General features: G+C 37.2%; 1 protein-coding gene across 1 annotated transcript in view; it reads right to left on the bottom strand.

Moving 5' to 3' along the window:
• The window catches only part of EML5 (EMAP like 5), a 182298-nt gene extending 165527 nt beyond the window's left edge, over window positions 1-16771 (bottom strand). The window contains exon 1 of the mRNA XM_027844842.1: window positions 16575-16771. Within this exon, the coding sequence (XP_027700643.1) occupies window positions 16575-16771 (197 nt within the window). The remainder of the gene's footprint in view (window positions 1-16574) is intronic.
• Between the last annotated feature and the right edge of the window lie 2600 nt (window positions 16772-19371).

The following is a 19371-nucleotide window of genomic DNA, read 5'->3' as shown; positions in this document are numbered from 1 at the left end:
CCCCATTATGTGATTCTTCTCCAGTTAGAATGCAAGTTCCTTAAGGCAAAGACTATCTTTGTTTTTCTATCTCCAGAGTTTAGCACAGTGCTTTGCACATAGCAAATGTGTAATAAGTACTTTTTAGGGTTCCTTGTTTCAATGATTTTTAAGCTTGTAAGTCATTAAACACAGTCTCTGAAAAACCAAAGTTGTAAGGATCACCCAGAGGACAACAGAGAACAGTGGGAAGAGGAAACTGCAACAGTGCACAATAAATTTGGTGCTGAAAGGGAACACACAGGCCATCTAGTTCAACTCCCTTTTTTATATATGGGAAAATTGCAGTCCAGGGATATTAAATGACTTGCCCAAAGTCACCCTAGTAGTAGGTGGCTGAGTTAGGATTTGAACTGGGATTCTCTATTACCAAATCCATTGCTCTTTCTTCCTCAACTACCCTCTCTTGTGCATAAGCAATAAAAGATGCTTGTAGAGAAGTATATGAAAGTGGTGAGTCAAGTAGCAAGATCAAATGTTATCAGCACAATGTCATCTACAAACAGGATCATCTCAAGGAGTTTACCACCTACAGAGAATCCTACTTTCATTTGAAATCTGTGCTGGGCATCCCCCACAATACTGGCAAACACCCTTGGTGAGCATACATCTCCCTCTCTTATGCCATACTTAATATTGATAGCCAGAGAGTTGAATAAAGTTCTGTTGTTTTTTTCAAGAAATCTTAGATAACTTTGACATATGCATAGGACACACCTTGTTGAAGGAGTGGCTTTAAGATGGCATTTTGCTCTATCAAATCAAATTTTGTTTTTACAGTTAATAAGCACAGTGAGAATCTTTATTCAGTCACTTGGATGACTATAAAAATGCTGCAGAGTATCACTTGTGAGAGCCTGCTGTTCCTTTCTCATACTTTCATAAAGCATTCCCTCAAAATAAATGTGTAGGGGTGTGTATATGTATGTATGTATACATATATATACACATACCTACACATTTAACATATAATACATATACATTTAACATATAATACACACAGCCTGCCTGTTCCTTTCTCATATTTCATAAAGCATGCTCTCAACATATATATATGTACACACACATACATGTACATACACACACACACACATAGATCTACACACACACACACACTTATGTGTAAGTGTGTTTTGTCACCCCTGGTAGAATACAAACTTCTTCACGGCAGGGACTGTTTCATTTTTGTCACTGTATCCCCAGCATGTAGCACAGTACCTGACACCTGGTAAGCACTTAAAACAAATGCCTAATTGACTGAGCATATATTTTATATATATATATATATATTATACATATATATATATATACATACACACATACATATGAGTTATATCATATATACATATATATAACAGAGAAAAAGGATATGCTCATGAAAGTTTTATAGAGCTAAGAATATAAGCATATAGGCCTACAGATACTGATATTTTCTCAGTCACTTTTTCTGGTAATAATAAAGTTAGAAAATTTTTCCTAAGCCCATGGTATCCTCCCCTCTTTCAGACACCTTGAGAATCCATCTCTCAATGTCCTCAAAATTTTGTCATCTCCAATAGAAACCATTCTCACTCTATGCTAGGTTTTGTCCAACTGCTCCCGTCAACTCCATTTTCTTTAGGGCTGTGGAACTGATACGCTAGAGTGACATGTGTTCGCTTCCCTGTCATCAATGAAGAAAACAGTCTATTAGAAAACGTTAATGATCTTTTATATTTTAAATCGATTGTCCTTCCAGTTTAATACTTAGATAGTCTTGGTATAATCTGTTTCATTGAGCTTTTAGCCAAGCTTTCTGTAAACTTATTTTTAACCTCTATTGGTCCATACTATTTTGATATAATACTGTTCATAATTTTCCAGCATCTTCCTCCTTTAGATTTTGCAAGAATAGATTTGCAAACCTATGATGTCCCTGGCTAGCAAGGAGATAAAATTCTGTGCTAAGGTGGTTTCTAGGCTCATTCAGTCCCCTCATTAATAGCAATTGATTTACATCAGTTAAATTTCCTTAGCAAATAGTGTTAGTCTGGGTTAATTTCTTTTCTTTTATCCATTTCCTATTTTTTTCACTTTCAATACAACTGGTCATGATCTCTTCCAATTTTTATCCTTTTTCTGATGTCGTACTGATTGAGATTCTCCAATAAGTCAGCGGTACATACATAGCTGATTCAGGAATAACCCCTAACTCAATAATAAGTCATTTACTGCCTGCTAAAATATAATCAATTTCATTTTTTTGGGTGATATTTTCTACTTGTCACATCTAGTGTCTCTCAATATTATACTCATATTCTAAACTATAGTATACAAAACTCTTACTTGAGAAAGTATCCAATATTTCTCAAAGAACATGACATAAAGATGTGGAGGTTCAGTATTAGTCTACAAGATTTTGACCTTTCTTTCTTACTCTGAAACCATGATTTTCTATATATTTTCTGCTATCTTACCCTATGCCCACCTTTACGCTGAAGTAACTGAATATTAAAGTATAAGATGGTTTAATTTGGAGGGGCATCATGGACAGTAGAGCCACCACACTTGGAGCCTGACATCAGAGTCCTGGATATGCTTTATAGAGGAAGTAGAAGTGGCTCTAAAGAAAATAAAAACAGCGGGATTAGATCGAGTGTACATAAAAAAGACCTGTGGTTGTAGGTGGCATAATTATGAGCATTTACCTGATGTAAATTCACAAGGCATCATAAGGGAAGAAATCAAATGTGAACATCTCAAAGGTTATTAATACTGAAAAAGGTGACCAAGAAAACATCAATAATTACCAAACTCTATTCCTACTTTCTCATTAAAACTGTATACAGATGGGAATCACTTAATAGACAAGAGTATCCTCAATCAAAGTATTAATAGGAAACAAGAAGGCTTTTACAAGTGATATTCCACAGTAGACCACATATTTACTAACACACAAATGACAAAAAGATGTAAAGAATATATGATTTCATTATACTAATAAGAATCATAGTATTACAGATCTAAAACTGAAAAGAACCTTGAAAACCATCTAGTTCAACCCTATTTGTTATTTTTTTTAATTGACTTGGTAGAGCAAAACATCTTAAAGCTCTCTCTAACAAGACTGCTCCCACAAATGTAGCAAAAATTATTCAAGATTCTAACAACCCTCTGACCATAAATATCAAGGAAAGCACAAAACAGGGAGAGGTATGCTCACCAAAGTTGTTCACCACAGTCACGGAGAAGACACAGATCAGAACCAAATCTGAATAAGAATTTATGGATGATAAGGCCTTTTAGATGCTCCTGTTTGTGGATGACATCATGCTGGTTGCATCAAGCCCCAGAACACTGAAGAACCATCTGGAAGAGATATAAAACTACTTAAAAGGCGTTTGCTCTAATCATCCACACAGGAAAAAACCAAATGGATGAAGTGTATGTACATCCTACATTATAACAAGTAGTTAGAACAAAAAAATTTACAGCACTTGTTCATCTGTATGTATATAACTGGATCAGAAAGTTCATCTGGACAATGAGTTGGCTTCAGAACTGAAAAAGTGGAGAAGAGTAGGCTGGGTTACCTTTGGGAAATTATAAAGCTCCTTTAATGACACTGAACTTCTCCCAGAAATAAAAGTCCAGCTTGTTAATACTAATATTCTACTCCTATTGTAGTATGACTATTAAGTCATACTGCCTTAAGTAAAGCCTCTCTCTAAAGCCTAGTCTAAGTAATTAAAAATGAGTATCAGAGGAGGCAATGGAGAGGCACATGTGAGAGTGAGCAAGCTATAACAAATAAGGAACTTCAAAGAAGAATCAACCAATAATGCAAGCAATAAGTATTTATTAAGTGCCACATGCAGTGCTGGGAGCTGGGCACAGAACACAGTAATGAAATAATCCTTATTCATAAGGAGCTTACATTCTAAAAGGGAAGACAAGTACATATATAATTATATAAAGATTAAACACAAATAGGACTTAAAAGACAAATTAGTTTGTGAGGGAAGGCACTAACCAACTAGAAATAAGAAAAGGCTTCAAATAGGTTTTACCTGACCCACACCTTGAAAGAAGGGCAAACACTCCCTTATAACCATGATTAAAAAAAGAAAAGAAAAATACTATCCTCTGACACTCACGCGACTCTAGTGCAGGTCCTCATCACCTCCTACCTAGACTATTGCAACAGCTTCCTGGTGCATCTGCCTACCCCAAGACATGTTTCCTCACTCCAATCCATCTTCGATTCGTCCTCTGAAGTGATTTTCCTAGAGCACAGGTCTGATCATGTCACATATGCACACGTGCGCCCGCGCGCACGCACACACACACAATAAACTTCAGTGGCTTCCTACTGCCTCTAGGATCAAGTACAAAATGCCATGTGGCATTTAAAGTGCTTTATAACCTAGCCCTCTCCTTCATTTCCTATACCTTACTCCTTTATATGTATTCTTGGACCCAGTGACACTGGCTTCCTGGCTGTTCCACAAACAAGATGCTCCATCTCTGAGCTCTGGGAATTTTCCCTGGCTGTTCCCCATGCCTGGAATGCTCTCACTCTTCACCTCCATCTACTGACTTCCCTGGCTTTAAGCCCCAACTAAAATCCCATCTTCTAGCTTTCTATAGGAACCCCCATTAATTTTAATGCCTACCTTCTCTTAATTACTTCCTATTTATCCTGCATATAGCTTGTTTATATACATTAGTTCACTTGTTACCTCCCCCAATAGATCGTGAGCTCCTTGAGAGCAGAGACTGTCTTTTGCCTTTTTTTTGTATCCCCAGTCCTTAGCATAGTATCTAGTACATCAGGCTTTAATAAATGTTCACTGACTGCCTGTTTATTGACTGACACCTGACAGTATATGAAATATTCCCCACCCATGGTCCCCTACCTCTGAAATAAAGGAAAGGAAATACATTTCATCAACTGTTTTCAGGGACCAAATTTGTCCAAACTTGTTTTATTGCCTTTTCCATTTACATTGTTCTAATCAATTGTACATTGTTTACCTGACTCTGAGGACTTCATTCTGTCAGGTCATATAATCCTCACGAATCTGAATTTTTTCATGTTCATCATATTTCATTACATTCAAGCACGAAAATGTGTTTAATCATTTCCCATGCTACTATGAATACTTTTAGTATGGAACCTCTGTTTCTGTCTTTGCTCCTGGGCTACAAACCTGGCAATGGGATCTCTGAGTCAATGGGTATGGACTTTCTTATCATTTTTTTATAATTCCAATTTGCTTCTCAGAATGGTTAGACTGAGTCACAGCTCCAACAGCTAAATATATTAATTTATCCAATCCAATGGTTATCTACTCTATGACATTCTCCAGTCTTTATTTGTTTAAGATTTCCATACCTACCTATAATTTTGAAAGATACCTCCGTGTTCCATTTTAAGTAGCTTCACTTAAAATAATAACACAACTTGGACTTAATACAGTAGTCACCCACAGTCAGGATAACACACGATTTAGCAGCTATCACTTTAAAGGAGTGGAGAACTTATATCATGATATTTCAGAAAGCAAAAGATATAGGCTTACAGCCAAGAATAATTTACCCAGCAAAAATGAGTATAATGCTACAGAGGGAAAACTGAATTATAATGGGGAAAAAAGGACTTCCAAGCATTCCTAATGAAAAGACCAGAACTGTGGAAAAACTCTGAAGTTCAAACACAGGAGTCAAGAGGAAAAAAAAACATAAAAATGAACAATCATAAAGGACTAACCAAGAATAAACAGCTCTAATATAAGATGACAAATGTGTCCCCTCTGAACCCTATCATCAAGAGTCATAGAGGGAGTCTAATTAGACAAAAGGCCTCAGAGTAGTTCTATTATATGTTGATCTTAAGAGAAGACTGGAAAGAGGGAAAGAGGAATGTTGGGGGTGGAGAAGAGAGTGAGGGAAAGGAAGGTTAGGGGAAAATTCTCTTACATAATTAGGATTTACAAGTAGATGTCTATATAAACAAGGAAGAGGCGGGGGAGCGGTTGACACTTAAACCTCACCCTCATCTGAATTTGTCAAAGGAGGAAAGAAAACACAGAGCTGGGTACAGAAATATGTTTCACTTAATAGGGAAATTGTAGTGAAAGAAGAGAAGCAGGAATTAGGAGGGTAAATTAAGGAGAGGATTAGTCCTAAAGAAAAGCTTTTGTTGAAGTGAGAGAGAATTGGAATATGAGGGGATGCCCATCAACTGGAGAAAGGTGAACAAGTTATGGTATATAAATGTGATAGAAGACTATTATGCTATAAGTAATGACGGGGAAGGTTTCAGAGACACCTGGGAAGACTTGTATGAACTAACGCACAGTGAATAGAGAACAAATATAGTAAAGGCAAACAACTTAGAAAGAAATCAGGAACTCTGATCGACATAATGACCAAACATGATTGCAGAGGATTAATACATTCTACCTATCTCCTGATGGACAGGTGAGTGTCTCAGTTTGCAAAAAAGATATTATTTTTAAACTGGACAACGCGGAAATTTATTTTGCTTGACTATACATGGTTGTAACAAAGGCTTTACTTTTTTTCCATTCTCAATTGGGGGGACTAAGGTTCTTACCCTAGTAAGAGAGAGAAGGTAGATTTTTGCTGATTGCAAAAAATATAATTTAATAAAAGGTATATTCCAGCTTCTCACAGGCTCTCCTCCCACCCCACTTTAGTTTACATGTCCTATCCTAATTCATTTGCCCTAACTTTTGAATTCACTTAAATTATTAATTTATCTTTTTAGTTTTCTATTATCCTCCTACACCCCACCACTTTTGAGCTTTTCTGTTCCCCATCTTTCCTCTCCTCCCTCAAATTCTTAGTTTAAATAATATTCTTCTACGGCACTCTTTTCTAAGCAATTTTAACTGTTATTACTTTCTTCCCCTTTTAATCTATTCTCAATTCTATTCTCTAGCTCATAGGTTGGCTTGTTTCCTTACCTGTTTCTTAGTTTTTTCTGTATTCCTCACAAGGCTAAAGTGTTTGGAATACCAACTCTGAACTCCCTCTATCATCTTTTCTATTTTATTGAATTAGTAGCTCTTATCTTCCCCCCATCCCTTTTCTACTGTCTCTCACTCTTAGAAATACCAAATCCAGAAGAAAATAGCCTCAAATGGAAGCAGTGTCACGTGGTGGGAATCATGTGGTGTGTTCCAAGTCATAAGGGATGGTCCTATTCCCCTGACCTCATCATCCATCATTCTTATCTCAAAGTTAGCCTATTTCTTCTTCTTTGTCCCACCCCTATTCCACTCCCACCACTGTGGGCTAACAAATCTTTAGATATACATACTTCCACTTTCCTAGGGTGGAATACAGTCCTGGGAGGTACATCAATTTCTCAAAGAATGTTATCTCCTAGCATACAATCCCCTGACACAAAACCTGTTATAAGGTATATCTCTATAGACATATATGTATATATGTACATATATACATCTATACACATCTACATAAAGTATGCATGTATGTGTATATAAAAGAGTATGCATATATATACATGTGGCATATGTATATATGTGGATGTATATATAATTAAATGTGTGAATATACCTACATACATACACACCCCCCCCCCAAGGGAACATTCATTAGTGCACACTGTACTTTCTTGTGAAATGAGACATTCCCTCCACCCACTGATTTAATCCTAATCTCCCAAAGCCCATCATCTAACTGAAAGACTATAAAAATTAAATCTCTTTTCTAAATTTCTATGGACTAGAAAGGGGGTACATCTCTAGGTCCCAGCTCTCTCACTTTCTATCTCCCCATGCAGGCAATTTCCCACTGTACAATTTTTCCCAAAAATGATTCACTTATAGCAGATTACAGGATTTAGTCCACAGCATTTAAATTGTTTCTCCTCCTGCTCTTCTCCATATTTATCTATATTTTCTTTAAATGTTTTAGTTAATCCCTCAGATCTTTCTTTTCCTGTTTAATAAGAACTTCTTTGTTCTTTTATGTTTTATTTCAATTTATTTTCTTGTTTAAACAAAAGCTTATAAACAAAAGCTTATAAACACATGTGAATTTATTTTGTTACATAGTCTTTTCTTAATAAGGGTATTTAACTTTTGTGCTTTTGGTTTGTCCTATGTGCAAACAGAATGCGCACACCTGTTTGTATTTTTTCTAATATAATGGAATTGCATGGAACATGCCAAGATCACCTATGATAGAAGAGTAGGCAGGTTTCTCTTCCTCTCTCACCCTGCCTTCTCCACTCCCCACTCTTTTACTGAAATTTCAATTTCTCACTGATGATTAGACTCAGCTTAACAGGGTAGGTTATAGTAATGGCAGTAGGTGGTATAGTGGATACAGAGCTGCACCCTGGGTCAGAAAGACCTCAGTTCAAATCTAGCCTCAGACACATAGGAGCTGCGTGACACTGGGCAAGTCACTTAACCCATTTGCCTCAGTTTCCTCGTCTGTAAAATGGGGATAGTAATACTACCTACCTTCCCAGGGTTGCTGTAAGGATAAAATGTGGTAATAATTGTAAAGCACTTAGCATAGCTCTTGGCATACAATAAGAGCTATATAAATGTTAGCTATGATGATGACTGATGACTGATGATGATGATGAGCTAAAGCTTGAGCTTCTTTACTTTTTGGAATATCGTATTTCACATTCTCTTCTTTGACTTCTTGTGGCTTTGGCATAACCATGGGTTAACAAAGCATTCCTTCACACTTGACATTTTCACCTGGCTACTTAGAAATTTTGTTGTGTTGTCCAAAATTAAAATTGTGAGTTAACCATTACATGCCTTGGAGTTTTAAGCATGGGGTTTTAATATATGAATTAATTCAGTAGTACTTCCGTTTCAAAACTTCAGATAGTTTTCTTTTATGACATGCATTTTTTTAACTTAGCATGGTCTTCTGGGACATCTATAATCTTTAAGTTATCTCTGCACACCCCATTTTCAGATCAGTTCCCTTGGTTTATAAAGAATTCACATGTTCTTTAAAAGATATTGTCCTTTGCTTCCTTTTGATGAATTTTCTTCTATGACTGTACTTTTTGTATTGCAAACCTGTCTTCTCTCTGAGAGTTTCTACCTATTTGGAGAAATTCTCCATAATATTTCCCCCCTTTTTTTTCTAATCTGTCTCTAAGCTCTGTTGAAATCTGATTTCTAATCTAACGTTATGCCTAACATAGCTGATACAATCACAGACTTAGAACTTGAATGGACCTTAGAGGCCAACAAGTCTAAGCCTCTCCATTTTGTAAGTGAGGAAACTGAGGCATATGGAGGTCAAATGATAATGACGATGAATGGGAAAGCTTTTATTAAGTGCTTACTAAGTGCTAAGCACCATATGAAGTGGAGGTAACACAAAAAGAAAAACAGTTCTTGCTCTCAAAAAACCAGAAAACAATACATAATGGAGAGCTGGAAAAATGAAGGAGGGGATGAATATTTGCACACCATTATGATTAGGAAGTGATGGCCAGAAAGTGATGTAAAAGCCTTGTTCTGGGTAAATAAGGCAGAAGCTCACCTATCATAGCCCAAGGTGTTTCCAGGGTCATAGTCTAAAGTTCTGGATTGATGAGGGGTTGAAGATGATGAATGAAATAATTTACTCATAATTTCAGAAAGCTACTGTCTGAAACAGAAATTAAACCCAGGGTCTCCTGACTCCAAGTCCAGTTCCATATGCATTATGTCATGCTGCTCATGAAATCTTCTTTTACAAGTTTTATTTCTATTTTAAACCATTCTAGAATATCTTGTTATCATTCCATTATCTCTAGGCAATCTACTGGATTCTTTTTTCCACCAAGGAATTTTGTAATTTATCTTCATTGGCCTCTTTGCATTTTTACTCATTTTTTTTTGTTTTTATATGACTCTGCTGGTTTGCCTGCTAATGAACTAGATTTTTATCTGGATTTTTTCCCTTGGCATTTTGGTCCTTCAGCATTTTTCTTATATTCTAAGTTATTTGTCTTTGGTTTCCTTCCTCATTCTTCCTTTCCTCCCTCCTCAATCCCAAAAGGCTATAAATCTTCAACCTCAAGTTGGTGAGGGAAACTGAAGGAGAAAAAACGTTGGTACCAAATAGATTTTCAATACCCAGCTTCCTTCAGGCATGGAAACTTGTTTTTAAAATAAATTTTATTGATTGTGTTTTACATTTCCCAAATTTCCCCCTGTATCCTTACGTCCCAGAAAGCCGTAATGTAACAAAGATTATGAGAATTTTTTTTAAAAAAAAAGGGAAGGAAGAAAAGAAAAAGACTTGGAAATTCTTCCCCCATAGTGAATTCTGTGCTGTTCCCTACACTGTCCATTTCCAATTCTTCCCCTCTCCCACTACTTTCTTCTAACTCCATGTGGCTGGGTAAAATCAGTGTCTTCTGATTCTTGTTCAGTAAAGGGGTATTCAGGCTGAATCACTATTGTGGAAGGACTAGGGAGGGATATCCACAGCTGAACACTGAAACACAAGTCTTTGAAGGTACATGTGCTAATTATGTCTGACCCACAGATTAGAGGCTTAAAGTACCTCACTTGTCAAGGTTATTCCACATAATTTTTACCTAGTGTGTTATTTGTTTTCTGGATTTGGTTTTAATAACTCTAGATCTTTTGCATAATTTCTTTGATGTTTTGGGATCGCAAGAGTTTGCAGAAAACAATTATTCTGCCATTTTATGGATCATGTAATACTGAAAACTGATTTTTATAGTTACCTATTCTTAAAAATTAGCACATTCAGCTCTCAATTATTAAAAAGCTGTTTATGAAGTTTATAAATTACTTATATTCTCCTGTTTTAGAAAAGATAAATATTTACCCACTTGTTAATACTTCCAAAAAGGGAACAAAAAAATAACAATGACCAGTCTACTTGTTAAGCAGTTTTAGTTTAAGGGGGAAAAATTGTAATGCAGGTAACTGAATCTAAAGATACAAGTTTATGGCTAACAGTAACTGAATGAGATCATGCTACATTTCATTCTCATCAAGGAAGATCAAGTCAACCATATACCAAATAAGTTTAATAAATCTGAGAAAACGTCATTTTTCTACTTCTGAAGCTGAATGCTAAAATGAATCAAATTTAATATTATTTTTTAAAATCCAGAAAATGAAATCAAAGGTTGGAGAAAAATACTGTAATTACTGATAGTGAGTTCATATTAGTCCCTCAGTATGATTTTTTCTTACTGTGTTACTTAGTTTCTGCACACAAATCAGACTACTTGAAAAAAATTGTTTTAAGAGTCTTCTGTATTATTCAAGCATGCAATCAAGAATGTGGAAATGTATTATTGCAATGAAAAGTTAAAAAAGACTAAACTCATATTGATGCATTTAAAATAACATCAATAAGTGACATTAATGTCAATTTGCTCCATTTTCCTCATCTTACTCATATTCAACAAGAAATGCGGCTATTCATTTCAAAACCTGTTAGCACTCCACTAGTTTTCACCCTGATATGCCACAAAGCAATCTGTTGTTACTGAATATATATCACATGAATCTTACAAAGTTACTGGATTACCATTAAACACTCTATTAAGCTTAAGTAAACTTGACTCCTAATTAATGAGGGGCAGTTTATTAAATCTATGTAATGTGAGATTGCTGTGATACTGTTTCTGGGTGTACATATCCCTTTCAAAGAATTCCAGTATGGTACTGGAACTGGGATATAAAATCTGACCATTTCCCAAATTAAACATACCTGACAGAAATTGTAGATATGCATATTTTAAGACTGAAAAAAGGTGCATAATGATGACCAATAGCCAAGTGTGCATTTGGAACTTCAAGGCAGAACAAACTCGATCTAAAGGGGCTCATTTCAAATCCTGAAAAGCTGTTGTCCTCAATCTGAAGAACACAAGATGATAGACTTTGGAGCTGCACAGGAAGTGAAGGGTCTTCTAATATAATTCTTCCCCATCACAGATCAAACAACTGAATCTTAAAACAGGGAAATGACCTGAGAAAAGTTCTAAGTAATAGAACCAGAATTTAAACCCAGACCTTCTAATTCCAAATCCAGTGTTCTTCCTCCATTAATCTGCCTACTACATTTAAATTATTATTAGATTTATAATCGTTCAATTTACAAGAAACCTTTAAGGAACACAGCTATTGTGAAAAGAGATATACTTCTACCATTACCAAAAAAGACAAAGCTGAGCCGAGTCTCAAAATATTATATATCCTAAAACAGTCTACTGATTTGCAAAAATCCTCAAGGGCAGGACCTGTGTCTTCTATTTCTTTTTTACACAGTATATTAGTTTAACAGAAAGAGCCAAATACAATTTGTTAAATCTTGAAATTAAATATTGTAGGACTTAGGGCTGGAAGGTCCACTGGAGGTCATTTAATTCAGTTGTTTCATTTTATAGATGAGGTCACTGAGGTCCAGAGAAATTACTAATCCAAGGTCATATAAGTAATAAAATGGCAAGAATGTGACTTGAATAGTATTCTTCCACTACATCATGCTGAATAAGTAGAAATTTTTTAAATTGTAAAATATTCAAGGCTTAGGTAAACTGATGAGAGATCAGACATGACAAGACTGTAGGACATTAAACAAATGTTTTTTAATTGACTATAATTGTGTCTAAAAATTATTTTACTTTAACATATAAATGTGGCTACCTTACCTTATACAATTCAAATGAAATAATATTTCTGAAAAACTGATGACAAAATACCTGCGCTTTATTAAAATATTATAATCAATCCAAAAACACAAGCTTCCAATCCACCATAACATATATTCTTAAGTTACTCTTCCATTGGTGGCTACCCGTTGTGCTAGGCACCTTCAATATTACATTTTTCAATGTGGCTTCTCATAGGTAGGTTGCACAGGTATTAATCTCTCAATTTACAATAAAGATGCCAGATGCCATATAAAGTGGATTTTTTAATTGAAATATCAGTAGCTCATGGTTCATTTCGTGAAGTCATTTAACATCATGTATCACAATAAATTTCACGTGACCAATGGTGTTCAATGGTGAAAAATGTTTCTTAAAAAGCAAAGTGTGTGAATAATATCCTGATGGATGCAAATAAAAAAAAAAACTAAATTTTTTAAAAGCCAGTGTGTTCTTCAGGAGTTAGCAGGAAGATTTGGTATCAACAAACCTTCAAGCTCTCAACTAGATAATGGTATGATTTTTTTTTTAATGAGTAGGATATGACAGTGTCTTGGCTCTATAACAGACTATTATATTTAACTTTATTAGCCATTTTATTATGAGACTAACGCAACAACATTTAAGGAAAAGAAAGAAAGGGGGGAGGTCGCTGGTAAAGATGGAGGATAGCTAGTATGCTATCCTTGGTACATCGCTTTCCTAGGTTACATGAGACTGGAGGATCTGGGCCAAGTGGGAGGTGGGGGAAACCATAAATAGGACTTAGAAGACAAGCTTAAGAACACACTGAAACATAACTTTAAGCAATGTAGCTCCACCAGCTATTAAATAGAGGGAAACAAATTCAATATACAAATAACTAACGATCATGTGTCAGCCTTCACGTTCTCTGTAACAGTAAGATCTTCAAATAAAAAGAAAGTGATAGGGGGGAATCAGATCTTAGGATCATGGATGTAAGAGCCTAGAAAGAACTTCAAAGGTCATCTTATCCCAATCTTCTCATTTTACATATGAAGAAACTGAGACCTAGAGAGGTAAAATGATTTACCCAAGATTACATAGGGAGTAAGCATTAGAGACAGGATTTGAACACTGGTCCTCTGACTCCAAACCAGATTCTCTCCATTATACTATGTCTTGAAATCACTTTGGACTAAAGACCAACTTGACAAAAAAACAAAAGCAAAAAACAAAAAACAATGTAAGTTTCATACAAATGAAAAGTATCATGATCTAGTGAAAGAAGTGTTCGATTTAGAACCAGAGGACCTGGAAGCACAGTTTTGACAACTTCAACCTAAGTGACCTTGGGCAAATCACTTAACTTCTCCACACCTCCATTTCTTCCTCTATAAAATGAAGTTGGACTAGATAACCTCTAAGATTTCTATACACAACTATGTCTAAATATAAAGAAAAACTAAAATCAATTACTACCATACAGATAAAGGGGTAATGTTTGCTTTTGGTCAAATTGTGGCACTACATTGTTTTTTTCTACTGTGCCTCACAATTATAAAAACATAAAGATTCTTATGCAGAACTATCAAAATATCAACTTTATGTAGCTTATGAATTTAAAAATAAATACAATTTAATCAAAACGCAATTATGAATATTTGCCCTGTTTATATGTCCTAATTGTTTTCTGCTTTTCATTGATCTCTGCCATCTCTAATACGCACAAAATTTCTAGAGCCTTATGGCTAATTTCTATGTATGGCTGTATTTTTTTAGTACCTAAATATTCAATGAAAATTATTCCATGCATTTCAGGATGCCAGAAGATTACAACTTCACTTCAAATTTTCACATCCTCCTTTCTATTTTGCTTGGATATATTTTGATAGGTATATTGCATAAAATCAGATTTTAATTATCACATGACAAAAAGAAAAGCTTACTTTATGCCTTAAATTATTTGGTAATGGATGTATAATATTTGCACTCCCCTGCCCCTTAAGGAAAGCAAAATGTATTATTGTCCCAGTAGATTCAGACGATCCAATAATCACCACTTCCATAAAAACGGCAAATAAGTTTCTCTCCAACAAGTTTCACCTCCATAAGGCCTTGAAACCATCCGTTTATGGTAAGCCACTATAGATACGGCTTCACTACCAAAAGACTTGCATATCCCCCACTTATCCCACCTACCTGAATTTCGGCTAACAGATTAAACATCTGGTGTGATGCCTCAAATAAGGCTACATGAATCAGAGTTAAGCAAGGGGGAGAGGAGAATCAAGGTTGAAAGAAAAATACATAAGCACTATGGGCAAACTTCTCTATTTTCCATATATTACATTCTTTAAATTAATATATTGATTTTGAGTTTTATAACAGCTTGGACACTTGTCATAGATCTGTAATACTAAATACTACCATAATAATCATACTATTTTCAGAAAAACTGTCATGACTCTTCATTTTTCTTCCTAAGTAGACAATTACACTGCAACCTAAAAAAGGGACCACAGAAGTTTTCCAAGATAATTCCTCCCCTATCAAATGAAAGTTATTCTCATAGTCTTTTCTTTCCTTCTTCTGTTAATTTCTTCTCTCTTCTACATATATAGAAAGGCAACTGAAAGACTTTAATATCTGCAGCAGTGTTTAAAGTACCAGATCCCTTGCTGAAATATAAGATGAGTATACCTTTCCCTACCTCTTCTGAATTAAAAAGAAGCAGAATTAGATCCAACCTAACAACACAAATCTTCCACCATGGTCCAAAAGTAGCAAACATGCTTTTAAAAATATTGCATATCCCCTTTGTAAAGCACTTAATTGCACTGTCAGTGGTCTGTAATAGTTTGCATTGCTGTTAAACCTTTAGTTATCACAGAAGTTTACCTGTTCACACACAAAATCATTATTTCAGATATGCTATTATCCAAAAGAAGAAAGAACAAGATAATTCACTAAAAAGAGGTACTTTATTAGGCAAGGAAGAAGAAAAATACAAAAGGAGTTGCTAACAGAATTTTTTAAAAAATCTTAGGATTTATTTCATGATAACAGAGCAAAAAAAATTAGTGAAAATTTAAGGAAATTCTTTATTTTAATAAAAATATCCTACCGTTCAAAATGCCTACTCAAGAAATCATTGCAAATTTCTAAGTCAAATGGACTTAATGATGTTTCCTGGAAGTTAGTTAATAACTGTCCAAATGGTTAGTGACCTCCACTCTGCCACTATAGTGACACAATAACATTCCCAGTTCTAGAGCATCCAGCATTTTTTTTTTTTTTTTTTTTTGCCATTAAGCGATGGAGTTTTCTGGTACCCTGTTACCTTAAGATGTATCTCATTAGAAAGAGCTGGATGTTTTCATGGAATGTAATAAAATGTCATCAAATAAGACTTTTATTTCTTTATTATTTTGATTGATAGGCAATCAAAGAAAATGAACCAAAAGGCTTCCTACTACTCAAAGGAGAGCCTGGAAAGAGGGAGTAGGGAAAAGGGAGCTTACAACACTCAAAGTGGTGGGGTTGTTTCTAGGGAAGGTTATTTTCCAAGAGGCAAAGGAAAGCCTGGGAATAGAGCTGACTAGAGCACAAGTTCCAGAACTGGGGATTCTTAACCCGAGAGTCTATGAACTTGGATGAGGGGGAAAAGGGAAGGAGGAATTACCTTTGTTTCAACATAATTCGTTTCCTTTGTATTTCATGCATTTAAAAATCATTATCCTGGAGGTCTGTAGAGGTTCCTCCAGGCTGCCGGAGGTGTCCAGGACAACTCCCGCTCCAGGCGGGGTGAATGGGGGGGGGCGGGGTGCAGGCAGGTAGCGCCCGGGAGAGGGAAGAAGCGGCGGGGCTGTACCTGATGATGTCGTCGCTGTGGCCCCGGTAGAACTTCTGCCGGTGCTCGCGGGGGCTGTACACGACGCCGACCCCGGCCACGAAGTAGACGATCTCCTTTGCGGCGGTGTAGTAGAGGTTGTTGCGGCACTGATGGCCGCGGTAGCCGTACACCCACTCCAGCCGCAGGTGGCAGTTCGGGGCGCTCCGGGCCGCCATCTCCAGGCCCGCCCTGGGGCTCCTTCGTCCGGAGCCCGTGCCCCCTAAGCCGCCTCCGGCAGGGGCATCTCTGGCCCGCCGCGCCGGGCTCCTCCTCAGTGCTACGAGGCGGGGAGGGAGATGCTCATGCCGGGAAGGAGGGCTTGGGGGAGGGGGCACGGGCCTATGGTCCGCACCGCGTCTGTTGTTTTATTATTATTTTATTTTTATCCCCCCGTCCCCGCCCTCAGCGCCGAGGATGCGATCTGTTCTCTCCCCCTCCTCTTCCTCCTCCTCCTCCTCTCGGTCACCTGCGGCGCGGCTCGCGCCCCGCGGCGGCCTCCGCCCCCTCAGCCTCGTCACCGCCCCGCGGGTCCCCGCCTCGCGCAGCCCGCCGGGTGCCTCAAAGCCCGGAGAGGAGCGGGTCGCGCACGACTCCACATCTCCGTCCCCCAACCCCCGCCGCCTTTCCGCTCCCCCGCGCGCCAGCGCAGATCCACCTGCTCGCCCTCTCAGCCCCCATCCCCCTCCTCCTCCACCACGGGGCCGCTGGGCGCTCGCGAGCCAAACTCGACTCCTCCCCCTCTCTCCCTCCCCCGCCCCCTCCGGTTCCTATCCTGGACCAAGCTCCTGCGCTTGCCAGAGCCGCAACCTTGGCCGTGCCCCTCATCCCAGACGCCTCTCGCGTCTCACCTCCATCCAACCGGAGCTAAGAACCCAGGAACGAAGTCTCAGAGATGCTCTTGATTCCCTCGCGCCCGCGCGCGCGCTCGTTTCCCCGTTTCTCTCCCAGCTGAGGCGCCTCGGCCCCCCCCCCCCCCCCGCCCGCGGGTGTTCAGCCCCCTGCTGCGAGCCTGAGCCTGGTGCTGAAGGGCTTGGGGGGGAGGGGGGGAAGAGGGGAAAAAACCCTTCACACCTGGCTGGATGAGACTTCCAGATTTGGTCTGGACCACCAGGTGGAACTGCCTAAGAGGATGAAGGGAAGGGATGCTAGCTAGACCTTTCGTCAGCTACCCACCCCTGCCTTTCACTTCTCCTTGAACCAGAGCTGGGCTTCTGCATATGGATAACTTTTTTTTTATGTTTAGTTACTCCCACTGCCCTCCTGGGTTTATAAAGAATTTTCCTTATTTTCAGGAGGAGGAGGTGGGGATGTAGCTTTTTTCAGAGATTGACACAAAATTCATTGCCTTGTTTCTTAAATTAGGGATTGGGGAAGCAGACTTCCTGCCTCTCTTACTGATGCCTGACGTCAGAGCTGAAACTAGAATTCAGGCCATAAAATTACGCGTTGTATCCGATTTCTATATGAACAACACTATTGTCAGATCAAAATAAAAATCCTGCCTGTTTGAGACTTGATTGAAGTTTTTCTCAAGTCGTAGGAGGCATCTTCTAGGTTGTAGCAATACTGTAAGAACTTGAAAGTTGCACTCTCAGAACCAAGATCTCTTTGGAGTAAATGTTTTGGTTTTTCAGTGTATCTAGAATAGTTCACTTTATTTTCTTCTTTTCCTAAGTTTTCCAACTTCATAGGAATATGGCTAGATAAAATTGACCATAGAAAATTTTGTAATGGAAAAATGAATTACTTAAAGCAGTTATTCATTTTAATTTATTCAATATTTAAGCATGTATCATGGGCCCAAAATACACTATTGCAGCTTTATAACAACTCTGAAGCTTTACAAGGTGTTTTTGCTATAATGTATAGCACATTGAAATAATATATAATCAGATAACATTTAAAAGTATTTACTAATACTTTTAAAAGTAATTTAAGATCTCTAATTGCAGTACCTAGTAAGTGCAAAGGATTTTTTTTTTACAAGAAACATGTATTTGGCAGTTTATCAGAATAAATCTTTATAAGCCATCAAGAACTGTTTAGGGATATGATTTTATGGCTAAAATTCTAACATTCTTAAATCTGACAAAAGCTAAAATAACCCGGGAGCTAAGAAATATTAGATTTAAAAATTCTGTTTGTCTACATAGGGAATCAATGCTTAGGAGAGAAGCTCCATAAGAAAGACTCCTGAAGGTTTTAAAAATAAGGGTGTGTTTGTTTACACTCTAATGAGTTCCTTGAAATCCCCAGCTGAGGATAGAGGAAGAGAGAAAAATTTCTATTTGTTCATTGTTTTAGATTTAAGAAGTGAACTCAGAAGTGAACTCAGAACAGATTAATTAACACTTTTGAAATAAATGACATCTGATTATATGTTATTTCAATGTGTTATAAATTACAGGGAAAAACATCTTGTTATAAAGTTTCAAAATTCTCTGCATAACATCTTTTGGGTCCCATGATACATGTTTAAATGCTCAGATTAATAACTGCTTTAAGTAATTTATTTTTCCATTATCAAATTTTCCATGGTCAACTTTAAAGGCCCAAGGAGGGAGTGTGGAACAAAGTAATTCTTAATTAAACTATCTTCACTCAGAGTTGTTAAAACCATGAGAGATAGTTGAAGAAACAGAGGTGACTAGAAAATTAACCATCTGTGACTAGTTAACAAGGAACAACAAACAAAAGTCATTACCCAGGCAACTTAGCACAATTATTTTAATTACTAGTGATAGACATTTTAAGCAAACTTTTATTCTACCATCTG

This window comes from Vombatus ursinus, unplaced genomic scaffold (assembly GCF_900497805.2).
Source record: "Vombatus ursinus unplaced genomic scaffold, bare-nosed wombat genome assembly UNPS02014945.1, whole genome shotgun sequence".
In the NCBI taxonomy this organism is placed as follows: Eukaryota; Metazoa; Chordata; class Mammalia; order Diprotodontia; family Vombatidae; genus Vombatus; species Vombatus ursinus.
The sequence above is the reverse complement of the archived record's forward strand: the minus strand, read 5'-3'. Positions and strand labels throughout refer to the sequence as shown.